The 26663-nt window shown below is 44.7% G+C and overlaps 1 protein-coding gene and 2 long non-coding RNA genes across 3 annotated transcripts; all 3 read right to left on the reverse strand.

The window, feature by feature from the left end:
• Positions 1-784: 784 nt before the first annotated feature.
• On the reverse strand, positions 785-19629 carry LOC115396926 (uncharacterized). Its single transcript, XR_003932414.1, has 4 exons — positions 19619-19629; positions 16054-16059; positions 15282-15398; positions 785-810 (listed from the first exon to the last, which is right to left on the reverse strand). It is a non-coding gene; the product is annotated as an uncharacterized LOC115396926 (long non-coding RNA).
• A 1345-nt stretch (positions 19630-20974) lies between these two features.
• On the reverse strand, positions 20975-22837 carry LOC115396923 (piggyBac transposable element-derived protein 3-like). The gene is made up of 2 exons (XM_030103008.1): positions 21807-22837; positions 20975-21681 (listed from the first exon to the last, which is right to left on the reverse strand). Exons 1-2 carry the CDS (start codon positions 22494-22496, stop codon positions 21280-21282), a joined length of 1092 nt encoding a protein of 363 aa, XP_029958868.1. The 5' UTR covers positions 22497-22837; the 3' UTR covers positions 20975-21279.
• A 16-nt stretch (positions 22838-22853) lies between these two features.
• Positions 22854-25552, reverse strand: LOC115396924 (uncharacterized). Its single transcript, XR_003932412.1, has 4 exons — positions 24776-25552; positions 23132-23410; positions 22982-23035; positions 22854-22873 (listed from the first exon to the last, which is right to left on the reverse strand). It is a non-coding gene; the product is annotated as an uncharacterized LOC115396924 (long non-coding RNA).
• Between the last annotated feature and the right edge of the window lie 1111 nt (positions 25553-26663).

Here is a 26663-nt window from a genome sequence, read left to right on the forward strand (position 1 = left end):
CAACCAGTGGTTGTGAACCGATGGAGGAGCAGACCGACATGCTGCAGCCAGAAGAGGAGGGAACTGATCAGGATTGTCAGATCAGTCTCACTGGCATGCAGGATGAGATCAACCGACTCACTGCAGAGAATTTTGGAATTAAAAAACAAACTGACAGCTGCTGAAATTGGAGAAGAAACATTGAAAGATGATGACGAGAAGGTTTGTTTTAACACAGGGCTACCAACATATGCCATATTGATAATGATGATGACAAAATTGTGCACCTGTGCTTCACTGATGAACATCAGTGACACTGTTGTGCCTTTTGACTGAACTGTAAATGTTTCTATGCAGTATTAAAGAACAGCTGTAGGTTATTCTTTTTCATGAAAACTTAGGACTCCATGCTACTGCTTTTTACGTTTTGTCGTGACATGTTTCACATGACTTGTATTTGAACTGCCAAATAAAAATATGCCTTTCCTTTCAATCGGTTACCAAAACAATTCCACTCGAAAAACAGCTTTATTTGGTATCAGCATGCCTGTAGATTCACGGACAATTAAGAGGTAAGAACAAATACATTGGCCATGTAGCACCAGGAGAAAAATGGTTATTTTTCTGTGAACAGTATTTCATTATTTTCCTTAGAGGTTTCATTCATTTGTTAGTTCTGGTGTTAATGTAGCATACTTAGTGTTGCCAGTAGGGGGCAGAGTAAAACTCTGAGATCAATGACTGTCAGCAGAAGAAGTGTCAGTAGAGAAGAGACCAAGCTTCTTGCAGGTGTGTTCTGGGGAGCATTCAAAGATCTTTGCATTTTTCCTTCTGTCCTGGCGGTAATCAATAAAAGTGAACTCTTTTTCCACACAACGTTGTCGTCGCCTGAGTGGTGTAACAGACATATATTGTAGGTTCCTGAATAATGAAGCCTAAGCTTGACACTCCTATCTCCTCCTGAAATCCACACATGAAATACAAAAAACTCCACAGAATCCTCTCGATTCACTCAAACTGTTTAAACTTCAAAGTGGTGTGACAAAAACATTACATCCAGAAAAATAAATGAAATAAAATAAATATCTAGCGATACAAAGAGAAAGACAGGTCAGAAAACTGTGTGGCTCCACTCCACTTGCCCAACTGTCTGTCTGATCCAGGACAGCCACACGCACAACGAAACTTAATTTTTTTAACAGGCAATAAATATGCAAACTTCCAGAAAACCTCAGTTTACTCCATAACATCCAACAAACCATATCCATATGGATTTTTAACCTTAACTTATTTATACACATATTTTCAAAAGTAATTACCACAACATGAACTGTACCTAATCATCTGTGAATATTTTAACCTGTAAATAATCACTTCGCATCTCAAACACAAATAAGCATTTAAATATGAAATGACAATTTTCACACTGATAAACTCAAACTGTATTTAAGCTCCTAAATATGTTGGTATGGATTTTGTCACAATCACTTCAGTATATGTAAAATGTTTCAGCAAGCTGAGTAGACATCAAAACACACCTCCAGCATTTATGTAAAAACAAACAAGAAAAGGCCAGATAACTTCAAAATAACACATATTTACTACCACAACTTGAGTCATATGTTATTCTCCGTTGGTTCCAGACGTACTTCCGGAATGCTAAAATCTGATTGGAGCCGCAGCAACCAATCAGCGTGGCAGAATTCTAACACCGCACACCGTGGAGCGAGCGCACAGGGCTCGTCGAGCGAGCGCAGGAGGCAGGTTGAGAGAGCGAGAGAGAGGCGGGTCGAGCGAGCGCACAAAATTGTGGGTGCGCTCGCGTACTTCATCTTTTGCTCGCGTCGGAATTGTGGCACAAATATAACGCCATAGCGGTTTTGTGAAGTCTGTTACTGGAGCACTGGCAAGCTAACCAGACAGTTTTGATTGTAAACACACTCCAAGACATGTCGAGTCAATGGTGTAGGTGAAAAAATGTGCCCCTGTCTCAAAAAGTTCATACACTATATGTGTCTCTGTAGAGGAATGCACAATATTCCTCACAATTGCAACTCTTCTCCCTAGTTCAAAACAATTGGAATCACTGGAGTTGGAGATTATTGTGTCTTTGAGTTTATACATCTTATATTGAACACCCTGATGCATGGAATAATCAGTTGGCAGTGGTCCAGATGCATGGGGCTGTTTCAGTTCAACACCTTTAAGCACATCTTTTGACATGTGAGGAAATAATTGCCTTTCATAGACACGTCTGACAATTTGTTGCACAGGACCATGTGGTCTTCTCACCATTTTTTTTCAACTGTCCCAAATAGTTCTCAAAAGGGAAACATGAAACTGAATCCAGAGGGCCATATTTTTCAGCCTCATCTGCTAAATGTATAAGACTGTGTGTATTGTGTATTGTGCAGAAATTCTGTCCCATATATCTTAGCAAAGTCAGTAACAAATAATCTTAACAATTTTCTCGCATAACCACAGAACTCTTTACACAAAGGAGAAAGAAGTATTCTCATAGCACATGACAAAACCAGGAAGTTTCTGTATTGTTGCTTGGGCAATCTTTCAAAAAGCACAACTGGCCCTGTATACAATAAGAACTGTCGAAATTCTGTAGCTTTCCATTGGCCGTACTCGAACAATGATCTTGGCTTTCTGGAAAAGCTCCGGGGTAAGCTTTGTCTACACAGTTTCAAGTGATCAGAGATGGCAGAAAGGGCAGAAGATGGAACCCGACACTGCAATGGCCCCTTAAACCACAGACCAATCAATTTGCGCACAATGCCCAAGCAAACTAAATGCATGTAGTCCAGAGGAAATGCAGAAACCATACCAATGCCTAGCCCTTGGAGAGGGGATTTAGAGGTCTTCATCAGACATATGTTCAAAAGGAGTGTCTGTCCTCAGGCTGGAATCAATTTCTGGAAACACAACTCTCCTGTTAACATAAATGCCATACTGTGTGCAACGCTCACAAGAACTATAGCCACCATGACCTTTGATACACTTTAAAAAAGCTCTTGCTGGAGTGTCACAGATGAAAGCATCAGGAAGTGCAACATTGTAGTGTTTCCCATTTAACATTACACCAGTTGTTGAGATTGCTTTTAAATCTTCAATAAAATCATGCATGTAGTCATTCACACACTCAGGTTTACAGGGACCCGCATATACACCGATGATAAACACTTTTGCTTTTGGTAGTTCAACTATTTGACCTAAAATAGGCCACAGCTGCATATTAGAGCTTCTTGAAAGAGGCAGCCCATCAACATTCACACAAATAGTCAATGTATCTGTTGTCAGTTCATGCTCATTTTCCATTTTCAGTTCTGACAGTATTGCACTTGCAAGCCCAAAGTGGTAGTAACTTCTGTTGAATAATTTTATAATATTCTTTACATCATGCTTATTATATTATGTTATTTACTATTGTTCATGTAATGCATGTCTCTGTTAGTTATAGTATGCTAGTAGACGCAGGTGTAGAAAAGACATGTATCCTTTTTCTGTTTGCCAGCCTGCCATGTTTTATTTTTACGGCAGCCTCTTGGCAGCTGGACAGTTTGTTTTTTCTAAAGTTAAGACTACAGGTCAATTGTCTCTCTGTCTCCCTCTGGTGCAAATGAGGCTCATTGGACAAGAAATGTGACACTATGATTTGTTGCACAACACCTGGCATTTGGGAAGACTTGATGGAGACTTGATGGAGACTGAGAGGGCCTCCCAAGGGGTCACGGACCTTGACCTTTGTAGGGAGGGGGGAACAATTGTGTCTTGACGAAGAGTCCATGGAGAGTTGACGAACTCCCAAGAAATAGTATAAATAGATGGAGCGGAGAGCGATCGACGCGTCAGTTCTTTCGGTCAACCTGACTGCCAGGAGGGTTTTTTTGGGAATAAAGTCCTCCTTTTGCATTCTGACTCTGACTCTGCCTGATTTTTCTGAGGAGAACTACGATGGAAGACTTCAAGAACCAAGAGTGGATATACTTGGGGATTTTACGTTTTTTCTGGAATATATGTTTGTGGGGTTTTTTGCACCGTGACTGGCCTAGGATACTTTTTAAAATAAAATTCCACGACACTTCCCTGTCCCATCTCTTTGACCTCACAGTCTTTCACTGTAGCAAGGAGAGTTCTGGGGTCCTTGGGTACATCCAAAGCTCGCTCCAAGAGTATCGCCAGTAACTCTGACAGGGTAGAATGAGACACCTGACGGTTAGCTGCCCATTCAGCTAGTTTCCTCTTTGCATCCGAGTAAAGTTCCTCCTCAGTAAAATCACCGGCAGGATCTTCTTCACAGTCACTCCACACATACAGGTCATCAACATCAGTGTCAAAGTCCAACTGCAGATTTACAGCCTCATCAATACTGTTCTCCATATATTCCTCAACCTGGACATCTGAATCAAGTGCCTGCATTTCTTGGTCCACCGCCTGCACTTCTTGATCCACAGCCTGGTCTGCATGGTCCACTGTCTCGTCGGCATGGTCCAGAGCCTCCATGGCAAGGGTCATCAAATGTTGCTGCACCCTTCTTTTGATTCTCCTCCTCCTTGTCCTTGAATTGCCATGGAAGTAATCCATTTCACTAAAACACACAGAAGTGTTCCCACAGGTCACATGTGAAATGGCTTGTGCGACTTCACAGTGCTAATTTCAAGAAAAACTTTTAATTTTAGTCTTAGTCACTCAACAAAGATTTAGTTAAAGTTAGTCTTTCAGTTTTGAATTGTTTTAGTTAAAATTTGGTCTATGGAAATCAGTTTTATTTTTAGTCTCTTATTTGACAGTTTTGTGATATGGTAACAGATTTTACCTGAGTAGTAAAATTAAATGTTTTTTAAATGAACCATATAACTCTTGTATTAAAAAAAATTAATGTCTAAGGCTTGTTAGAAAAAGTGCAATAGTGACAACAGATACGTTGACTATTCGTGTGAATGTTGATGGGCTGCCTCTAACTCTAAACTAACTAGCTCAGTATTGACCTTATTCAGGAAGTGCTGCTGGGCAGCACCATTGTGTGTTGCAACTTCCGGTTTACTGGCTCTGCGCTGTGTTGACAGCGAGTTCGTCAGCTATATTGCTCACTTTTATTAAGTCTTAACATGACCAGCCTCATCTGCTCCGTCCATGGATGCCACAACAACTTTAAGAAGATGAAGCTTTGGCTTTCTCAAAATAGTTTAGAGCACGGGAAGCCCAGATCTGAATGCTGCGGGTCAGCAAACTTAGCACCCATCTCTGTCTAAAGAATAGGACCTCTGCTGCTGGATTAGGGTGCTCCTCCTTCCTCAACAAATCTAACTATGCCTTCTGAGAGATAAAACAAACATATATCTCTCTGTTGTGTTTAAAACTCAGGGTTTTAGCAGCAACCACAGGCTAACATGCTAAGCTATCGAACGGCTACAGTGCACGACAGAGGACTTCATTCATGAAAATAAAAACAAAGAAGGTACTCAGCTCTTACCTCGTTCTGAATTTTGAGCCAGATTATACTTCAGTAGATTTTCAGGACCGTCCCAACCCCGCAATAAAAGAGCATCCCATGGTCTCCACGGCTCTCTGTCACTGTCAGCTGTCACCGACATCCGTGCTAAATGTGAAGAGGTCCTGGCCTGACTTGGGCTAACACTGGCTTTAAAAAACGTATAGCCCTGTTGCTGATTTAAAAAAAAAAAAAAAAAAAACAGCCGACTCTCCCACTGTGAAGATATTTGTTAGCTCCCCTGCTCTTGTAGTTCCTCCAGGCTGAACCGTCCACACCCAGCAATAGCACAAAGTCATTAAAATATCACCATACATGACTGGAGACCACTTCCGCATGTCATCCTCCCACTCTGTTAAAAGCCTCGGATGAGGCAGACTTGTTTCACTGGAGATTTTAAGAGAGATTTTAGTTTCTCCCCACTCTATTTTCTCGTCTGTTTACACCGCAGTTGTCGCTAACCGAAGTGCAAACACAAAGCAGAAGTCCCGCCCCTAGAGAAATGGGCGGGCCTGAATAAGGTGAATAGGGCTGCTCACAGCACACCAGAATGCTTCATTTATGTGCTAAAAATCATGAAAAGGTTCTATGTCAGGGGTCTGCACGGGTGGCACGCCTGGCATTAACACTAGGCATATTTACATGCGCCCCATATAAAGGCTTATAGGGCAGAGCGAATCGGTCATGTAAACGGCTGAGTCGATCTGCTCGTATTTAGGAGCCGATTGTACGAGGTGGTGTACACCAATCGACAATCCGCTCCGTGTCTCATATCAACGCAGCCTGGCACCAAGGGGGAAAAAGGGGGATTATTTGTTCTGCGTGCGTTCCCTCATACGTAGTGACGTGACGACCTGCGCAGTAAACTGGAAGCAGGACAGTCAAAACAAGCAGAAGACTACGGTGGTTGAAAAACACTTTTTTAAATGAAAACCCCGAGAGAAAAAACACTGGAGAGGGGCGATGGAAGCAAATCACGCAACAGCAAGTTGTATAAAGAGCTCTGTAGCAGAATACAAGCAATCGCTTGGCCGGTGTTATGGATTAACTGGTTCCCATGTTAACGAGTGACGGTGGAATTTAGTGTAAATGCATGCTGATAACAGCAGTTGTTAAAGTAAGACTCACAAAAGACTTTAAACTTATACATTCACTGTAACTGTAGAAAACCAACGTTTGCTAGAACGACAACGAGTCTCAGTCATCTATCGGTCACAAGTTAAAGGTCTGATACACGATTTTCTCGAAAAGACGAAGCCCCACGTCTGTTACTTATTTTTTGAACAACGCGCATGCGCCAGACCATCCGCCCGGCTCTCCTGCTTCTCCCAGGAAACGCGGAAGCGTGCGAGCGCGATCTCCTCTTCTCTGGACGTAAATAAAGCTTTTTTTCCGAAACAGTTACAGTTTCATTATGTCAGACTCGCCATCGGTAAGTACTAGCTCAGAAGCTCACGGCTACATAAACACTCTGAATGCGCAAAAGGGAGAAGCTGATTGGGCGCAAGCACGTAGAACCGCCTTATGAAAGCAGCTCGTCAGAATGATTGACAAACAGACCCACCAATTATTTAGGTGATCCACCCGGAAATCAAAATGTTGTATTACACCCTTAACACGGGCACCAGTTAATTCGAAACATCGTCATGCGAAGCACAAAGTTTATGAAAGCACTTTTTGGAGTTAATGGCAGAAAAATATCTGTTCTAGACAGAGCGACAGCCTGATGGCTTCACACAGTCACTTTTCAAGAGGCTCGGTGGGCATCCACACCTCCAAACCAGCTGCAGAGCAGGGCCACAGAGCCCAAACGTTAGCATGCTAGGTTGCTAACAACTACTTCTTCTTTACCTGGTCACGTAGCTGCTGTGGTAATTTAGCTTGCATTTTTGCATTCGAACTTGTTCATCACAGTGCTTAGATAGTAATGGTTTGAAACAATGAATATACAGAGACAGATACACCACTCACCAGTATCCGAAGCGTACTGCTGTACTCCTACCACTCTCAGAGCTGCTGTTGGCGCCTCCCGGAAAAATTTGAAAAATAGCGTGCACTGCGACCATTAGGTCACGTATGCTACGTGACTACGTCACCTACCAATTTTGAAAAGTGGACAACTGTGTCTTAGAATAACACCATAATTTTGGAGCAATATTAACCAGTGTTTCCCACACATTAATTTGGGGCGTTGCTCAAGGGTGTCAAACTTAATGTGTTATTGACCACTAGTGTGTGGTGTGTGTGTGTGTGTGTGTGTGTGTGTGTGTGTGTGTATGTGTGCAGCTGCCTCCCCCTTCCCCCACCCCCAATCACCCATTGATTTACCCAGTGAGGGAGGGGGTGGGGGTCAGGAGATGGCGCCATCTTATGGTTTAAAACCATTACTATCTAACCACCACAAAGAGATTCCTGGTCTGTGGGAAACACAAGTAGGTTTTTTTTTTAAAGAATTAAATTTAGAGCAAAATTGTCTGTGTTAGGAAATTAATCATATCAACGGTTTGACTGTAATAAACTGCACGAGCAGTAGCCTAAGTCTCAAACCAGTGGCCAGTCAGTCAGTGAAAACATAAATAAATAAATAAATAAATAAATAAATAAATAAATAAAAATTGAGGCACATTTCACTTTGTTACAGCACATTGACAGCTGCTTTCATGTAGTCACATAGTTATTAGGAAATATAGAGCCTGTATGTTAATCAGGGTGTTATTCAGAATCGGAATGTCTGGATTAATGTTAATTATGAAAGTTAATCCACCATTGTCAAACTGGGATTTTGATATTAGGATGAAACAATAAATGGAACACATTTAAAAAAACAAACAAAAACACAGAAAATGCTGTCTAACCTATACATAATTCTTCCCCACAGTCATGACTTTCTGATGAAAGCCGATGTCATTGAAGCAACAGGTTCATGGTGTTCCATCCCGTGTTTACTTTGCCCCATTACATCCCTTATGGGGCCCTTATGGGCTTTCCATCTGGGGGCCCATGTTAAGTGACCCATATGGGACCCATATAATCTGCCTACTTCTATCCCATGTCCACTTAACCGACTCATATCCCCTATGGGGCCCATATGGGCTGCCCATATAGGCTTTCTATATAGGACCCATGTTACTGAAACTATATGGGGCCCAGACAATTTGTCCAGTTCAAGCCCATACCCACTTGGTACCCATGTTGCCCCTTTACAACCCATATGGGGCCCACATGTACATGTTGGCTGGGTTTTTTCCCCCCAATACTTTTATTGAATTTCAAGTTTTATAGTGAAAGGTAAACAAAACAAATGGTGGTGGTGGTGGTGGTGGTGGGGGGGGGGTTGCCGAGCGATGCCAAGCAGTGCGATGCGACGGCGCACCAGGGTGCCCCTTGTACAGTCATGGCGCCAACCCCCCCGTACACTGTGCCCTAGGCGGCCGTCTAGTTCGCCTATGCCTCGGACCGGCCCTGCCTGCACCAAATGACACATACAGTATATGTACATACATGTACGAGGGGTGACCCAAAAGACACTGGACTGTGCTTATAACTTTTTATTTTTTTATTTTCACATTAAATCAAAACTGTCACCTTCAAAGTCTTCTCCTTCGGCTTGAATCAAGTGCTGCAGCCGGGCTTTCCATTGCTCCATACAGTCAGCATGCTGCTGCATAATGGTCCCTTTAAGAGCGTTCTTCGATTTTTTTTTGCACCTCTTCCACATCATCAAAGCTCCGCCCCTTCAGTTCCTTGTTCATTCTTGGGAAGAGACAGAGGTCTCACGGGGCTGAATGGAGGGAATACGGCGGATGGGGCAGCAGGGCCATGCCGTTTTTCATCAGGAACTGTTTTACCGCAGAGCCCTGTGCGTAAAACAGTCCCCCCTCTCCCACAGCGCCGCCTCTTCAGCCTGTCCGCCTCCCGGAGCGTCGCAGCAGGGAGGATCTTCCAAACAGCCTCCATCATCCTCCAGCTGCCTGTTCAGCTCCTGGCACATGTCCACCCAGCCTGGTTCTGCTCCGTGGTTCAGAGGCGCCGGACCATTTTCGCATTTTTCGAAGAAGGGGGCGGGACTGTAATAACATAAACACTGCGTGTGAGCTGCCTGTGTGTCTTTGGGAGGTGAAATTTTTCACAGTTATGCTTAAGGCTATGCTATAGCGACATATAACGGCCAAAAGTCTGAAATCATTCTTGTTTTTTTTTTTTTTTTTTTAAAACCACAGTCCGGGGACTTTTGGGTCCCCCCTCGTACACACATATAACCAACTGATGTGCACAGAACACTGATAATGGCAAGAAAGAAAATAGTAATATTTTGAATGTCATGTCCAGTTCTGCGTTCTTAATGTCACAAAGGAAACATCTCGTTTCATTAACTCACTCACTCACATGCTTACTCACTTTCATTTACTTGCACATTAATTTTTATTGACCAAAGTCTTGTGTCTTTTTTATTTTACAGAAGGAGCTGGATGTCGTGATAAGAATGTGGAACACCCATGGGATCCAGCCAGGCACTAAAGGATACGATCGATTCCATGGAAAACCTTTCCTCTGTATCATGTACTAGAACTTTATCAAGCACAGGACTCCCTCCAGCCAGTGGACAGAGGGAACATTGTCTTGGAAGAGGACATCTGTCTTTGGAAAACTGACTTTGTCTCTGATCCAGATCTTGACAAGCTCTGCCTTGTAGTCATGAACAAACTGAATCTTAAGGCAGGTCATAATGCTGCTGAGCCAACCAGACTGTACAGACAGCTGAGGCCTTAATGAGAACAGCTGTCAGAGTCAGATTAACCCCCACCTACCAAAACTGTAGTCACAATAGTCATTGTTATAAACTTTAGCCTACTGTGTTGAGCACACTTCCATTTCCAGTGTTTTATACACATCTGTTTTCCGATTGTCTCTTTTACAGTGTTAGTTTGTATGAAACATCTCATGGATGCATTGGAACAAAAAAAATGTGTTCAAATGTGGGATGTTTGCATGTCCTCTAAGTGTGAATCTGCTTCACAAATAACCACACTTTCTTAAAGAAACAATCCATTGTATATGCTTAACTTACACTACTGTGCTCAGCTGCGGCATTCATTAATACTGAAGTAACACTCAAGATCCATGTGTGCTAGGTTTTATTTAGGATCGTCAAACCATCATCAGGTCATGTTAAATCATTTATTTTTATAGGACAGTCTCAAAACATTCCTGAATGTTAATCATTTTTGTAGATATTTTGATTTTCACATCAAAGCAACCAAGACGTCCGACATGTAGCCTAATAAAGGTTGAGGTCAGATGGTTTATCTGACTTACTTTTTGTTGTAGTTTGTTCACACACAACCACATACATCCATACCACTGATAACTGACAGTCTGAAGTTTTCCACATTTTGTAAATAAACAGTGTTGAGCCCTGCATCCTCGCCTCCTCTCCGGTCTTTGTTGCAGACATTGAGCTCCTGGTTGTAAAACAACACAGCTTCACTGTGAGGTAAAGTTGGGCTCTGTACAGGTAAGGTACAACAGTCTCTCTGGTGTCTTTAATGCTTTAAGAGCAGTAGAAACCAGTATTCATGAAATCATAGATAGGAATCAATATAATTTGACTGGGAAATATTAAAAAAGACTGTCTTGAGTTGAAACAGTTCAATATAAAAACAGAATCTTTGTTGACAATGCTATTTTGCAATAAAATCACTCAGGAACTGAGAAGAGTTTGTCATAAAAATAAAATTGCATGAAACTGAACAGGAAAAAACACAGTCAAATGTAAAGCTGGCCTCCACACGGTCTCCAGAATGAGGAATAGACTTTTACAGTTTCCTTCATCCCATCAGCATCTTTGTCCACCTGCCATAGTAAAAACAAAAAGTGAAGTTACAAAAGCCCTACACCACTGAACAAGCCCTAAAATATTATATTAATATAATATATAATCAGGAAGCAGTCTTGGCTGCATTACTTGTCATCAATAGGATAACGCCTGTTAAAGCTGTAACAAAGCAGAACCTTCTTGCAGTCAGCATCAAGTGCAATATATTTTTTCAATTCAGGAAGACCTTAAATTTCTCTCTAATTCATTTCAAGTCCCAATTTCACATTCACTGTGTCATAATTGATTCATTTTAACTTTATTTTGTGAAGAAAAAAATATAAGCAAAGAGTTTGCCTTTTTTGTTTCACTATGAATTCAGGCAAAACATCAGTGAACGTATTTTATTTTATCTGGACGTTTCAGACTTCCAAATACATCTAAAGTTTCTCAAGCAAGTTACAGCCACCTTGCTCTTGTAACTTGGCATTACTTGTGACTGATGATTCTGTCAACATATGATCATCATTTGAAACAACTACTTTTATATCTTTCTCTGTAATGAGCATATGGCTATGGCTAAGGTGGCTATTCTGCTATATGTAGCCTATATAACTGAAAAAACACCAGAGCAGAAAGGTTGTCAGGACGGGAAGCACGGAAACAGCAGTATTTGCTTATAACATAAGTACATAAAGCTTACCTGGTGAATTTGGTGAGTTTGTTCTACTTCGTGATATGCTTAGCCCACCTACGGGCTTCGCTATTGGTACTCCTCTTTGGTGCAGCCAATCCACTGAGACAACAGAAAACTCGACGAATCAATCCTCGCCGCGTGATGGCACAGCACCACGCCCCTCGCTGAGGGTATATCCCGAGCCAGCAGCAGTAGCAATCCCTTCTTCTTCCTCAGCCCTTGAGGCATCAAGAAGCCGCTCAAGATTCTTCAGATCAAGATTGGATGGATTCGCCGGCCCGAGAAGACTCGCCAATGGGCATCGGGCCCTTTACCTGCCGCTCCTGCGGCGCTCCGCTCATCGAGCAGGATCACCACGAGCGCTGCTTCATCTGCCTTGGTTGGCAGCATCACCGCCAGTGGTCGTCATGCCCGGCCTGCCTCATTCTGCCACTTGAAGAAAGTCAGCGGCGAGCGACCTTCATGGGCTCCGCCTCCCCGGTTCCCGCCCGCGAGGACGCCGCCGAAGACGCCTTCGCCCCCGTCAAGTATGACTGGGCCGAGGTCAGCGGCAGCATCAGCAGCAGCAGCAGCGGCAGCGCCTCGGTGTCGCGGAGGTCGACTCAGCATGACGACTCCGTCTTCACCTTCTCTCGAGCCAGCTGCCAGGACGCCCCCCACGAGCCTGTAGAACACCTCACGGAGCTCTTGACGTCCACCGCCGGGCACACCAGCCTCGCGCTGCCGCCGCAGCCTTCGGAGCCGGTGCAGCGCGACTTTCCACTCGGGCTAGCAACCCAGTCACGGACTCGGTCCCGGACTGCGGTGTTATGTCTCACTGTGCCATCTTTTCATGCACACGTGCAGCGGGACTGCAGTATGCCGCTCACCGCCAAGGGCACGGTGAAGGGCTACCGCGAATATTGCTGCGCGGACGGCTGGCCGCCGATCTCAGGAGTACCTGCCATAGAGGAATCCGTTAGACTGTGCCTTCTTTCCAGATCCTCCACCTGGCCTGGCGGAAAGCCCATGCTGCCGTCAGAGAGGGACAGGCGCATGGTGGGCTTTTTGGATTGAGGTTACGCTAGCAGCAACCAGACGTTCGCCCTAGCTAACAACATGACCTTCTTGCTGGGCTCCATCGACAAGATCTGCCACGAGAGAGCCCAGCTCTCCCCCGAGGACATCGAGGAGATTCAGAATACGGCTGAGGTCCTGATGCCAATGTGCCGTGCCATCGCCATCAACAGAGGCCGCGTCATGGCCGGACTGACTGGACTTTGAGCACCACCGGAAATTCTCCACCATTCTGACCTACAGGTAAACTACATTAACGATAAGAACGGTGTACTTATACATGTTTGCACATGTATAAAATATAGAATAATACATTACTTTACTGACATTCTAGAAATATTAGTATGTGACATTCAGTAGAATGATTGGACTGTCTGCAGGCACTCCTGTGACTACCGGGTGGCCATGATGATGTGGGAGAGGAGCCAGGGCAACCGTGTGACTCAGCTGTTTAAGAAGGTGCAGGAGGTGCACAGTGCAACGTGGACTGAAGTACCTCAGTGCCTGTGAGCCCTTCACCGCCTCCTCCATCATCCAGCCTTCGGTGTTATCTAAGGTTTCTATGGATACACTACAACCATAGGCGGCACCAGGGTGGGGCTTGGTTGGGCTAAAGCCCCACCAAGAATTGTATTAGCCCTACCATAAGCCAACCAAGAAAAAATAAAAGTTTGAAATCCAGCAGCGTCACTACGGTGCATATAACGACATTAAAGGTATAATACAGGATTTTCTCGAAAAGACGAAGCCAAACGTCTGTTACTCACTTTTTGAACAACGCCATGCGCCAGACCATCCGCCCGGCTCTCCTGCTTCTCCCAGGAAACACGGAAGCGTGCGAGCGCGATCTCCTCTTCTCCGGATGTGCACGGCTCTGTTTCCAGTTTCTGCGATCGGCGTCGCTCATACATAAAGCTTGTTTTCCGAAACAGTACCAGTTTCATTATGTCAGACTCGCCATCGGTCAGTACTAGCTCAGAAGCTCACCAGCTACATAAACACTCTGAATGCGCAAAAGGGAGAAGCTTATTGGGCGCAAGCACGTAGAACCACCTTACGAAACCAGCTCGTCAGAATGATTGACAAACAGAGCCACCAATTATTTAGGTGATCCACCCGAAAATCAAAATCCTGTATTCCACCTTTAAGACAGGCATCTGCGATGACAGCTGAGCTGTCACTCATCAGGGTCCTGGGATAGATGGGGTCCTTAGCTAACCTGGCTCATAGTCACCCGTGATTAAGTTAACTGTAGTAAGCTGCTCAAAACATGGACACATTCGTTTTTAAACGTAGCCGGACGGTCCGTCTTGTTGATGAACAGTTTGTCTTGCTTCTCACACTTTTCGAGGAGCTTTTCCGTGTCACAGAATTCATGTCTGACCAGCTCCAATCTCCCGCTCTTGAGCTTTCATCCACAATACTTATCAGAGTCAGTCATAGCGACATTATCAGACAAACGTGCAGAAGAGTCGTGGAGCGAGATTCGGGACAGCAGCGGACCTGTGCACCTGTGTTTTGTGCCTCCAGTCAGAAAAACCACAGGACTGTATTTCTGTGAAAATCAGCCTGGTGAGTTTAATATTGTACGAGGGGGTACCCAAAAGAAACCAGAATTAGGTCATAAAATACTAATAATAATGAGTTTCGACTTCTGCCCGTCAGATGTGCTGCAGGTAAGCCTCGTGCATATCTGTGAAAAAGCTGAGCTCCCAGAGTTACACTGACGCCTGTCAGGCGCTATTTATAGTAACAGAGTGCCGCTACGGTCTGCAATTTTTTTCCCAAATGGCGAGATTGACTGGGAAGCCAGAGCAGCGTGCAAACATTAAATTCTGCTTTTTGCTGGTAAAAAACCAGCAGCAGAAACACTCCACCACCACAGAGCGCCAGTGGACACGGCGCTGCGCCTCACGCAGTTTCTGGCGAAGAATGAGATGAATCTCCTCTCCCATCCACGTTATTCGCCAGATGTAGCCTCGAGTGACTTTTTCTTGTTCCCCAAGTTGAAGAAGGAGCTGAAGGGACAGCGGTTTGCAGATGTGGAGGAGGTGACAGACAAATCGCAGCCGGCCCAGAATGGCACAATTACGTATGGGTGTCACGACACATTGGTGAAGTGGGAGACACGGCTGGAGCGCTGCATTAATGCAGATGGAGATTATTTTGAAGGTGACGATGATGTTTTATTTTGAAATGTCAGAAATAAAAACTCAAACCCAACACAGAGAGACTACCTGGTTGATCCTGCCAGTAGCATATGCTTGTCTCAAAGATTAAGCCATGCAAGTCTAAGTACACACGGCCGGTACAGTGAAACTGCAAATGGCTCATTAAATCAGTTATGGTTCCTTAAATCATAAAATAAAAAGTTACAGTCAAATTCCGGGAACTTTGGGTACGCCCTCGTATATTATTTTCCTGACTGCTGCGTGTGGTTTGCCTCCTCAATGCGCTCTTGCTGAAAACATTCCTAATTTTTTGGAGCTGTGTTTAGATTCTTGGCTGTTCTGTGGAATACAGCTGTATGACCGGAGCAGCTCTGTGTTGCCAGATTGGGCGGGTTTCTGCCAAATCAAGCTTCTTTATTGAACACGTCGGACGGGTTGATGAAATGATTATGTGTTTACGAAGTGTTTTTTTTTTTTTTTTTATTATACAAATACGGTTTTAACGTGCATTTTCAACCGAGATGGCGGTTTGGGCTGCTTTCTATTGAGTTAAACGGGTTTCATGACAGATCTGGCAACCTTCTCCAGCGGACTGCAGAGGCATTGCAGGCGGTGTGCTGCGGTGATTCCGGACCGGAGACGGAACCCAGCCAGAATGGTTGTTCTGTTGTACATGATTTTTCTGCAGGCTGTACAAATCGCTGACTTTCAGAAGGAAGACCGGCTCTCCGCCATGCTTGATGTGCATGCTCAGAGTTCGTGTCGTGCGCTACGGAAGCCTCACACAGACAAAAATGCGGCAAACGAAGAAAGTTGGCTCGACCCAGGGAGCGACCGTGATCTCACTGCATCTAGATCGAGCCGAGGTGTTGTTTTATTTTAAATATACATTCACATTGAAGTTCTGGCATTTTTTGGAGCCCTGCCACAATATGGGCCAGCCCCACCTTAGCCTCACCAGAAAAAATACTCTGGAGCCGCCACTGACTACAACGTTCCATAAACCAGCAGCTATCGGCACACCCTGACTGTGTTATGATTGCGGCAAAGACTTTAATCATTCCAACCTGAAGCCAGTACTGCCAAGATTCTTTAAAAATGTGAGCTTTCCAGTGAGGGAAAGCAACATCCTGGACCAGGTCTACACAAACATTCCAGATGCCTACAAAGTCACCCCCCTGCCACATCTGGGACTCTCAGACCATTTCTTTCTCTCCCTGATTCCTGCTTATAAATCTGTCAACAAAACCAGTTGGTGTATGGACTGAAGAAGCCACCTCGGCCTTGCAGGACTGTTTTGAGACCTCAGACTGGGAGATATTTGCAGAAGGGGCAGATCTGGTGAGTCACACATCTGCTGTGCTCTCCCACATCAACTTCTGCTCTGAGAGTGGTACATCAACAAGGATTGTTAAAGTGTTCCCAAACCTAAAACCATGGTTTAACAGCGAGGTGCACACTCTGCTGAGAGTGTGGGAGGCTGCCTTTAAGTCAGGAGACCAGCAGGCATATCAAGAGGCACGGTGATCCCTGCAAAAAGACATCAACACGGCCAAGCGCAAATACAAACAGGGGATTAAGGAACACTTTGACAACAACAACACTCGGAACATGTGGCAAGGAATCCAGAGACTCATTGGCTATAAGTAGGGATGGGTACCTTTCACATCTGAATCGATACGATACCGATACTCGGTACCTGTGAATCGATACCGCTATTTTTCGGTACCTGTTTTCGATCCTTTTTTTTTTTTTTTTTTTTTGTTGGCGGGGGGGGGGGGGGGGGGGGGGGTGGGAATATGCATTTGGTAATTAAAGTTATTTTGTATATTTAAAAAAATTGTCAAAACTCCAGAATTTCAACATTTATGTTCAATAACATTCAACTGAAATAACTCCAACATAGAACTTGAGAAAAATGTGTGTGGGGATCAAGGTAAAAAAATTTAATAAATAACACATAATAATAACACTAATAAAAATAGACTCAAAATAAATAGCTGTATGAAATGTTTTCACATTTGCACCTGCTGCCCATACAGTAACAAACAACTTTCAGAATAAATAACTGTATAAAATGTTTCACATTAGCAGCACCAGGCACCTCTACAGTAAACACTCAAAGGTATACTGGAGGATCAGAATTGTATGGTTCTCCAACTCGTTGATTGGGCAGTCATAATGTCAATCAAAAGCCACGGGGGGACGCTTCTTGCGTGATGACATATCATGTCGAGTCGCGCACTCGATGCACGCTCTTGTTTCGAGCCGCGCATGCGCCATAGCATTGTTTAGGAAGTGACATGCAGCGGGAGTGAGCATCGCACGAAGCAGAAGCAGCAAGAAGCGGCTTGTTCCTCCCGTGAACAACTCCGAACAGGGGCGGGGTGGCCCAAATATGTCTATGGGGTGGCCATCGGGAGGTTTCCGAACGGCTGGTGTGTTCCAGGCCAGTGGGGTCTATTCCGGCCAGCAGCCACAAAGCGGCCGCCCCCCCCGCCCGCTCTCACTGTGTGTGTGTCCGCTCTCCCGGTATATTATATATTTGATCCCGGTCTGCGACGTCAAAATACTCCAAGATTTTGGACCCAGTAACCGCGTCACAGTGTCCTCCGCTCTTGCCGTATTGCATAATGTCAAGGTGCGTTCAGGGTCAAAAAAAAAAAAAACAGGTGCGTTTCAGGTACCAAAATGTGTGCCGGGAACGTATTTCCCGTGACTCGATACCTGGTACTTCAGCGGGAATTCGGTCGGGACCAAAAAATTTACCGAAATTCGGTACACATCACCTCGCTATAAGCCATGGATCGTACAACCTCAGTCTACCAGACACTCTGAAACTGATTCCTTTTTTGCTTGTTTTGACCAACGCAAGGACAAGGCCCCCACCTTCGCTGCCTCTTCCTGAGAGAACGACCCCCCCATCCAGCCTGTAGCAGCATCAGGTCCAGAGTCAACATGCGAAAATCACACCTGGTCAGAACGGTGTTCCAGTTAAGAGTTCTAAAGTCATGTGCTAAACAGCAGGCAGAGGTTTTCACCACCATCTTTAACCTCTGGCTGCTACAGTCTGTAATCCCCACCTGCCTTAAAACAGCTGCCATCATCCCTGTGCCCAAGAAGAGCACAGTGAGCTGCCTGAATGACTCTAACCCCATCATAACCAAAGGCTTCGAAAACTCATATCTCCCCATATTAAGGCTGCCATTTCTGCTAACCTTGATCCCCCTTCTCTACTCCATGTTCACACATGACTGCTCTCCTGTTCACTGCAGCAACACCATCGTTAAGTTTGCTGATGACACCACTATCATAGGACTGATCGGAGAAGACAATGAATAAGCCTAGAGGAAGGAAGTCCAGCATCTGTGACAATAGTGTCATCACTCTGCACCACGTTCATATGTAGTGGAGAGCCCTTCAGGAGCCATCAGGAGAAACAGGCATTACCTCCAACCATTGCCTTAAAAGCACACCAGAAATTCAAATACCAAGTACACCTGGAAAACCACCAGAGGGCGTCTTTCCCACACCTAAAAGTTCTGAGACTACAGCTCAGACTCAGAAGACAGCAACCCCAGGTGTTGTCAAAACTAGGTTTGGGCGAGTTGTTGTGAAACCTCAAAAACTGAACTTGAAACAAAACTTGGAAAGCTTGGAAAGGATATGAAAATGTAACTTGAAAAAGTAAGGTAAAAGGAAAAAGCAACAGAGAGGGGAAAAAAAAGGGAAATGTAACAGAAAAAAAAGTGTTTTCAGGTTTGCAGTAAAATGTTTAGTATAGTTTGCACTGTTTTCAAGAAAGGGGGATGTGGTGTTAAGAGTTTTATTGTGAAAGGCTTAACTGGAAGTGCTGGATGTTACGCGCTTGAGCTGTGGTGGCTGTGAACGAGAAGCACATTAAACGTTCTGAAGCTCTATAAATTTGTCGCCTACAGGTAATGGGAACGAGGGTGGCCATTCCTACAACACCAAAAAGGAGGACAGGTCGCGGGGGGGGGGGGGGGGGGCGGGGGCGCATATGTTTGTAGGAAAATATTCCTGAGAAGGTAATTTTTTTTTCCATAAAATGTGTAGTTATTCATAACATTTCAAACTGCAGTGCAAAAAATATACACAACTTTTTTATGGAAACAAGAAGTGTGCATGAGAGACTTCAAAAAGTTCTGCAGCAGATATCATCTTCAGGTGATGCTTCCCGAAAAAATAACTGGAGGGAGGACGCACCTGCAGCCCTCTGTTGCATTGGTGCTTCTCTGTGCCTGCGTGCCTTTCGATGGCCCCCTGGGGGGGGCATCCAGTCACGGCTCCCGACGCAGCATGCAGGCACCGCGCTCCACGCGCTGCTCCGCACCTCCCCACCGCCCGGTCCTACACTGCACGTAAGCACCGTGCTGCACCGCTCCACTGCAACGTTTCCCGCACGCCGTACTGCTCCGATACCCCCCCCCCGGCTCTGCTAGTTGGGACAGGGCCCAACTAACAATAAGTTGTCCTGGGCCCAGAAAAAGCTGTCAGCGGGCCTGGAAAGGGGTATCAGTCAGCTCACCTCTGTCTTCCCTCCCCAGTCTATTTCAACCCCTTCCCCTCTTGTTGCTGTTCCCAGGCCGTCACCGTACCTTCGTCTCATGACATCTCTTGTATTTTGGACCGTTCTTTGGACTTGGTTCAGGACTACCCTCTGAATGCTTTTGACATTAGTTTTTAGATAAACTCTATGAACTATTGCACTCTTTTGAGTTTGCTCTGTGAGGGTATCAGACCCAATCCATACCCACACTTTCAGCATTTTCTCTCCGGACTAATAAAAACCCACCTTCCTTTGTCTGCATGCCTGAATTCAATTTAGATTTGAAGAACTGAACATTTTTCTAAAACAACACAAATCCTTGTCTCTTTGTCTTTTGTCAGTCTCCTCCCAAAGCTGAGCTTCGTTGGCACAGCATTTTCATTGTGTCAAGTAGCAAACCAAGGATCAATGTGGATTGAGAAAAGCTCCAGGTGAAACTGTTTTTGAAAACCTCTCCGTCTTGCTGAATGGATGGAAACACCAACTCTTGGACCAGAAACCTCACCAGCCTGTGACAGCAGACACTTTGAGAATCATCACCGTCAAAGTTTGGAACTTTATTAAGAATGGAAAGCCGACTCTCCGAAAATCAGTCCTGAAGGATTTGACAAATTTTATGAGTGTCTGACTTTCTCATTGAAATTGGTTTTCCTGTTGACAACACATTTAACACATTACATCAAATTTCACCAGCAGGGATGAAACTATCTTAACGCTGATTATGACTAATCTATCGGCAGAATGAGCCGATTTGAAGAAATGATAAATGTGAAGTTGGGTGATGTGATGTGAAGTGAGCGTTCATTAGAACAATTAAAACAAAAAAAAAAAGTTAAATTATGACTCAGTTATGTTAAGTGAAAAAAAAAACTCAAAAACAAAACCCATCAGATTTACATCAACATTTTATTGCCATTTCTGAAAAATTCACATTTCTACACAAAAAACTCTTCCAAAGTCCGCAACGGTCAGCCAGACCATCATACATTTTGCAGTGTTTTTACACAGGAGCACAATAGGTTGTTTTTCTGTAATTTAATGTATTAGAAATTAAGATATACAAACAAAATATTAAGTCAAGAGGATCAGCACACCTTTTAATACCTCATGTCTGCTTTATTAATGCCTCAAATCAGGTTTTAAAATTTATTTAACTTTTTGCAGTGTGCATTTGCGCAGCGTCACCTCTCACTCGCACACCGTGCACTCGTTTCCCTGATAAACACGCACACACACATCAACACACACAAAATAGTTGGATTATTTAATCGTCAATAATAATCAAGAACATATTAAAATTACTCATTCACAGATCTTACATGACAGTTAATTATATTTCCTAAGCAGACGTAAAATTTACAGATTTAGATTACTGCAACATCTTGAACAATAACATATCAAAAAGACTTCAACAAAACAGGCAAACAAGAATAAATCAAAAAACCACTTACAGAAAGAAAACAACACAGCGCAACGGACAGCGCACGATCCCTACTGCGTGCACTCCGCGCAAAAGCTGTCCACCTTCGCGGTGCATTTGCCACACAAGAAACGCTTGCATCCTTTGCAGGAGATCCAAGTCTTATTTTGTTTGCAGTGGCTGTTGATCTGACACTGCCGACGTTTTTCTATGGCAGCTGGCTCTTGCGTCAGATCTGGTTTCACCAGTGTCAGAGTGGGCTTGGTGCGCAAATGTTCCTCCCGCAGTTCCTTTGCCAGCTGGAGGATGAAGGCTCTTCTTGGGATGACAGAGGAGGTGCATTCCTTGAAAAGGACATGGGCATTTATTGCAGCCATGTCCAAAAGGTTACAGAAGACTGCAACAGGCCATCTTCTTGTGGCGGCTTTGACTGAATACATTCGAGCCATCCGGTCCAGCACATCCACCCCGACCTAACAACAATGGGAGCAAAAGCATAACATTATTGTGATTTTGTTGTAATAACAACTACAAATATTATTTATTTGTATGAATGTATGTATGTATGAATGTATTTATTTATTACAAAATAGCTCACCTTTGTGGCGTTGTAGAAGGCTACAGTCTCCGGCTTTTTCTTTATGTCAGACTCAATGGAGACAGTGGGATGCATGGTGCTGAGGAGAAGTATGTTTTTGCGTGGTTTCCCCTGGTACACGGTGAGAGTTGCGCGCCCGTGCTTCAGCACCTTTGTGGAGAACAGCTCTCGTTTTTGCTGAACTGAGGGTGGAAGCTCCTGTCTGGCCTTATTGACTGTGCCTACCAGGCTGGTGTTTTTTTGCAGCAGATTCTTGGCCAGGGAGAGAGACGTGAAGAAGCTGTCTGTGGTGATATTTCGTCCTTTCCCCAGATATGGCTCCACCAGCTTCATCACAACATTCTCCCCCAGACGCTGCTGTGCTGGTGTGCTGTCGTCTTTGCCCAGATACGGAAAGCCATTCAGGAGATATTTTGATTCCACATCTGCAGCTAACCAAAACTTGATGCCAAACTTGTCTGGCTTGTTGGCCATATATTGGGTGAAGTGGCAGCGTGATTTGGTGGGGAAGAGCTGCTCATCAACTGTGATGCATGCCCCAGGTTTATAGCAAGCAATACAGTTCTTTATAAAGCTGGACCACACGTGTGACATGAGGGCAAATTTATCTGTGCTCAAACGGGAAAACCTGTCTTCCTTCTTGTCAAAGCGCAAGTAGCGCATGATGTCCTTGAATCTATTTTTGGGCATCGTGGCTCTGAAAAATGCAAGCCCCCATTCTTCAGACCAAAGACTGTCCAGCGGAATGTTTGTATTGTACACTCCTCTTACGTAAAGGAGAGCAATGAATGCTTTCAGCTCAGCCACGGACAGATCCCAGGACTGGTCTTCACTGCAGTGCGCCTCTTCCACAGTGCAGTCTCTTATGTGCTGCAGTATTTTCCCATCCAGCAAGCACAAAAAAGCACTCACTGCACCCTCAATATTGTGCTTGGCATAAGGTGTGGGACCAGAAGATTCGGTGAGCAGCTTTTGGGCCCGTCGTCTCCCCGGCTGCGCACCGGGTCGGACACCTTTCCACACGGTCCCGTCCTTACCCTTCTCATTTGTTTCTGGGATTGCAGGCTCTGCAGGACAAAGGTATTTATTCAGAAAATATTTTCATTCTAAAATTAATTTTTGGAAACAAGAAATACATGGTTTGCTGTACTTTGATGGAGTATATAATACTTTACCTGAATTTGTAATTGGCACCTCTGGAGACGCTGGGCCAGTGCTCCTGCTGTTCACTGTTGTGTTGAGATTTATTACATTAGTTTATTTTTTTACATCATTTTATGTCATTTTGTCGTAAACTGACAGCAGCCTACAGTAATTCTCTATACCTGGAGGTGACGCGTGAGCGCTTCCATGCGCAACTGCAGGTTCTGCGCTGGACTGGACAACAGCTGGAGATCGATTGGGCATTTTTGGGGCAGCAGGATTACATTTTTTTCGCTGTTTGGCCCGTGGCTGTTCTGACTCTGATTCAGAGCTTTCCTCCTCTTCACTCCAGTCAAGATCGCTGATGTCCAACATGTCTCCGCCATCCGATTCATCCTCACTTATCTCCTGTATAATTGCTAAAGGCCCGGTCACACCGCTCGAACTTTGCTGGAGCGTTCCTGGAGCGGTGAAAAAAATACATCACCGCTCGTAAACCGTTCACCACCTTTAAACAGAAGTTGGCCCCTGTTAAAGCAACGCCGTATACGCTCGACCACCGCTGATGTTTCTGGAGGGGCCCTCCTACCGCTCCGAAAGTTTTGAGCTGCACAAAATATTGCGAGCAGTGAGGAGGGGGCAATTTTCCGCCCCCCGCTCCACCAATGCCTAGTCCACCATCGCCTGACGTTGCCTGAGTGGTGATTAAACGTTGCACAAACTTTGATGGAGCAGTTGTAAGCGTTTTACGAGTGGACACGGGGTTGCTGGAACAGTGTCCAGCATTGAAGCAGCTATTCATGGCGGCGATGAACTTTGGTTTGGTGTTGGTATAGAGGTGTCGGAGTGGGACCAGAATTTGGCTATAAATACAGGGAGAAATGGACCAGGAGCTCATTTGGAATCTATCTGCCGTTGAGTTCAGACCTCATCTATATTGAATTTGCTCAAAGTTACAGTAAAACTGTATCACAATGGATGCTGAGAGACTTGCTATGATTGGTGCACTAGTCCAGCAGCAGAATCAGAACCTCCTCAGATTGCAACAAGCTGTTGACATAAGGAGAAGAGAGAGAAGAAGGAGAGAGAGTTGTGTGGGTCAGACAGTGGATACTGAGAAGGCCTGAACATGGACTGTATGACAAGCTGATGGTGGAGCTGAGGAATGAGGATCCACGAGCCTTCCAGCACTTCATGAGGATGCCACCAGACATGTTTGATGAACTTGTACAGAGGCTGACCCCCAGATTGACCAAGCAAGACACCAACTACTGTGCAAGCCTGGAACTTGGTCTCAAAAAGTGGCTATCACCCTATGGCACCTGGCCTCTGGTAACACCAAAGAAACATGCAGTATGCCTGGAGGGTTCCCCACAACACCATCAGTGTGGTAGTCAGAGAAGTGGTAGAGGCCATCATTGAGGAGTACACAGATGAACTCTTGTTTTGCCCAACAACTGAACAAGGATGGAGACACCTGGCTGACCAATGGTACCAGAGATGGAACTTTCCCCACACAGTTGGTGCCATTGATGGCAAGCACGAGGCCTGTAAAGCTCCTCCTAACTCTGGCTCAGAATTCTACAACTACAAGGGCTTTTACAGCGTGATCCTGTTTGCCATGGTGGATGCTGACTACAAGTTCACCTACAATGCCGTCTCAGGCAACGGCTCATCCTCAGACACGCAGATCTCCAACGAAAGTTATCTCCATCGTGGGCTTGACCAGAACAGGATCCATGCCTTTCCTCAGCCAGACCCCCTACCCCTATCAGGATGTGCCTTACGTCATCATCAGGGAGGACGCCTTCTCACTGCAGACCTACCTCATGAAGCTGTACAGCACCAGAAATCTCACCCATGAAGAGCACATCTTCAACTACCGGCTGTCTAGGGCAAGACGGGTCGTGGAGAATGCCTTCGGCATCCTGGCCAACAGGTTCCAGATCCTGCTCACCACCATGAAACTGTCAGAATCATTGTGGAAGCTTGCTGCATCCTCCACAACCTGATGTGCACTCGCTACCCAGTGCTCCAGAATACACTTGTGGACTGTTCACAACCAGATGGGAACCTGCAGCCTGGGGCACAGAGAGGACGGAACTTGGAGGACACTATCGTTGTGCAAGGCCCCAACACAGCCTCACGTGATAGGAAGAGGCAGCGAAATCTACTCAAGCATTGCAGCAACTCCCCAGCAGGATCAGTGGACTGGCAGGAGAGAATGTTGGCAATGAACTGAACACTGTGCAGAACACTGAGGAGACACTTGTGCATTGTACATATTATATATACTCATGTTTATTACTTTGTTGTAAATGTTATTTGACACTGAAAGAAACTTGAACTTTAATGGGGCCCCAGTATTGGAAATGCATTGAATAAAATGTGCTGTTTGTTTGAAATGTTATGATTATTAAAGAAACTTGTGCTATGATTCATTCTTAATGTCATATTACATTAATAAAAGCACTTCATATTTAAAACATGTCTCGTTTAATACTTTAAGGTTTTTTGTTAAAGTTAGAAGTTCCAATAAAGGTCTTAAATCTTTAACCCTTCCCACTTGAAATAATTTCCCAATGGTTACTGCAGGCCAATGCCTCCACCTTTATTGCCTGGTTAACGCTAATTAATGTCAGGAGTTAACAGGACAGGAGTTCATTTCTGAAAATATTTGAAGAACGTTGGACTTTAAAAATACTCGGGTGACACGGCCATAAGTGTGAATTATTTTGGGGCCACACGGGAAATATTCAAAGAAGGGTCACACGGGCAATCACTTTATTGCGGCCACATGGAAACTTTGCAATCTGCAAAGTTATATTTTCATTATTAATTAAATAAAGTAGTCAAGAATAGTTTAATAAAAATGCTGTTTATTGAAGCTCAAAGCTTTAGAGACCCCCCCCCCCCCCCGCCCAACAGATTTATTTGAATTATAGAAACTCAAACGGTCTGTCAGACCGTCTTGGCTGTTCTAGTGTTAGCTACAGATGAACTTCCTCAATGGCCATGTTTACATGGGCCCTGTATAATCGGATTTTAAATGTGTCATATTAACACTGGGTGGATCTGCTTCACTCGGAGTGGATTGTATTTCAGATCCGACTGTATGAGGTATTCTACGCTGATCTATAACCCATGCCGTGTCTCATACAATCACTGTCTGACTGAAATGAATAAACGGTGGATTATTGTTCCACGCATGCACTCCCTCGTACGTAGTGGTGTGAAGACGTGCGCAGTAAACAGGAAGCAGGACAGTCAAAAACAAGAAGAAGGAGAACTGGACGATGGTTGAGAAACGAAAGTTACCAATGTAACTGCAGTTCTATGAATCCCTACTGACCGCCAGAGGTGGTGCTGAAAGCACTGGAATGATCCCTTCGCACAGTTCCAGTATGTATACCAACAATTTCACTTGTGACCCCTGGGTGACCCAGGAACTGCTTCTAAGTTCGGGTCTGACCCAGGTTCGGCTCCTACAGAATCTTCTCATGTGGCCACGAGGATTCCAAGTGACAGAGTGCTCTGGCGGTCATCTGGGATTCATAGAACCATAGTTACATTCGTAATTGTCGTTCTATTTCATCTGTACTGACCACCAGAGGCGGCGCTGAAAGCACTGGAATGACGTAAGCCAACTTTTTCATGAGGAATTCCAGAGACCAACCTCACTGAGAAGCCTCTGCAGGGCCCAGTACCACCTGC

This window comes from Salarias fasciatus, chromosome 11 (genome assembly GCF_902148845.1).
Source record: "Salarias fasciatus chromosome 11, fSalaFa1.1, whole genome shotgun sequence".
Taxonomy (NCBI): Eukaryota; Metazoa; Chordata; class Actinopteri; order Blenniiformes; family Blenniidae; genus Salarias; species Salarias fasciatus.

Excerpts from the sequence above, each read along its gene's own strand:
- LOC115396923 (XM_030103008.1), bottom strand. The coding sequence starts at position 22,496 with ATGCCCAAAAATAGATTCAAGGACATCATGCGCTACTTGCGCTTTGAC. Across the intron at positions 21,682-21,806 it reads CCTTCTACAACGCCACAAAG|GTCGGGGTGGATGTGCTGGA; the intron begins GTGAGCTATTTT and ends CATTGTTGTTAG.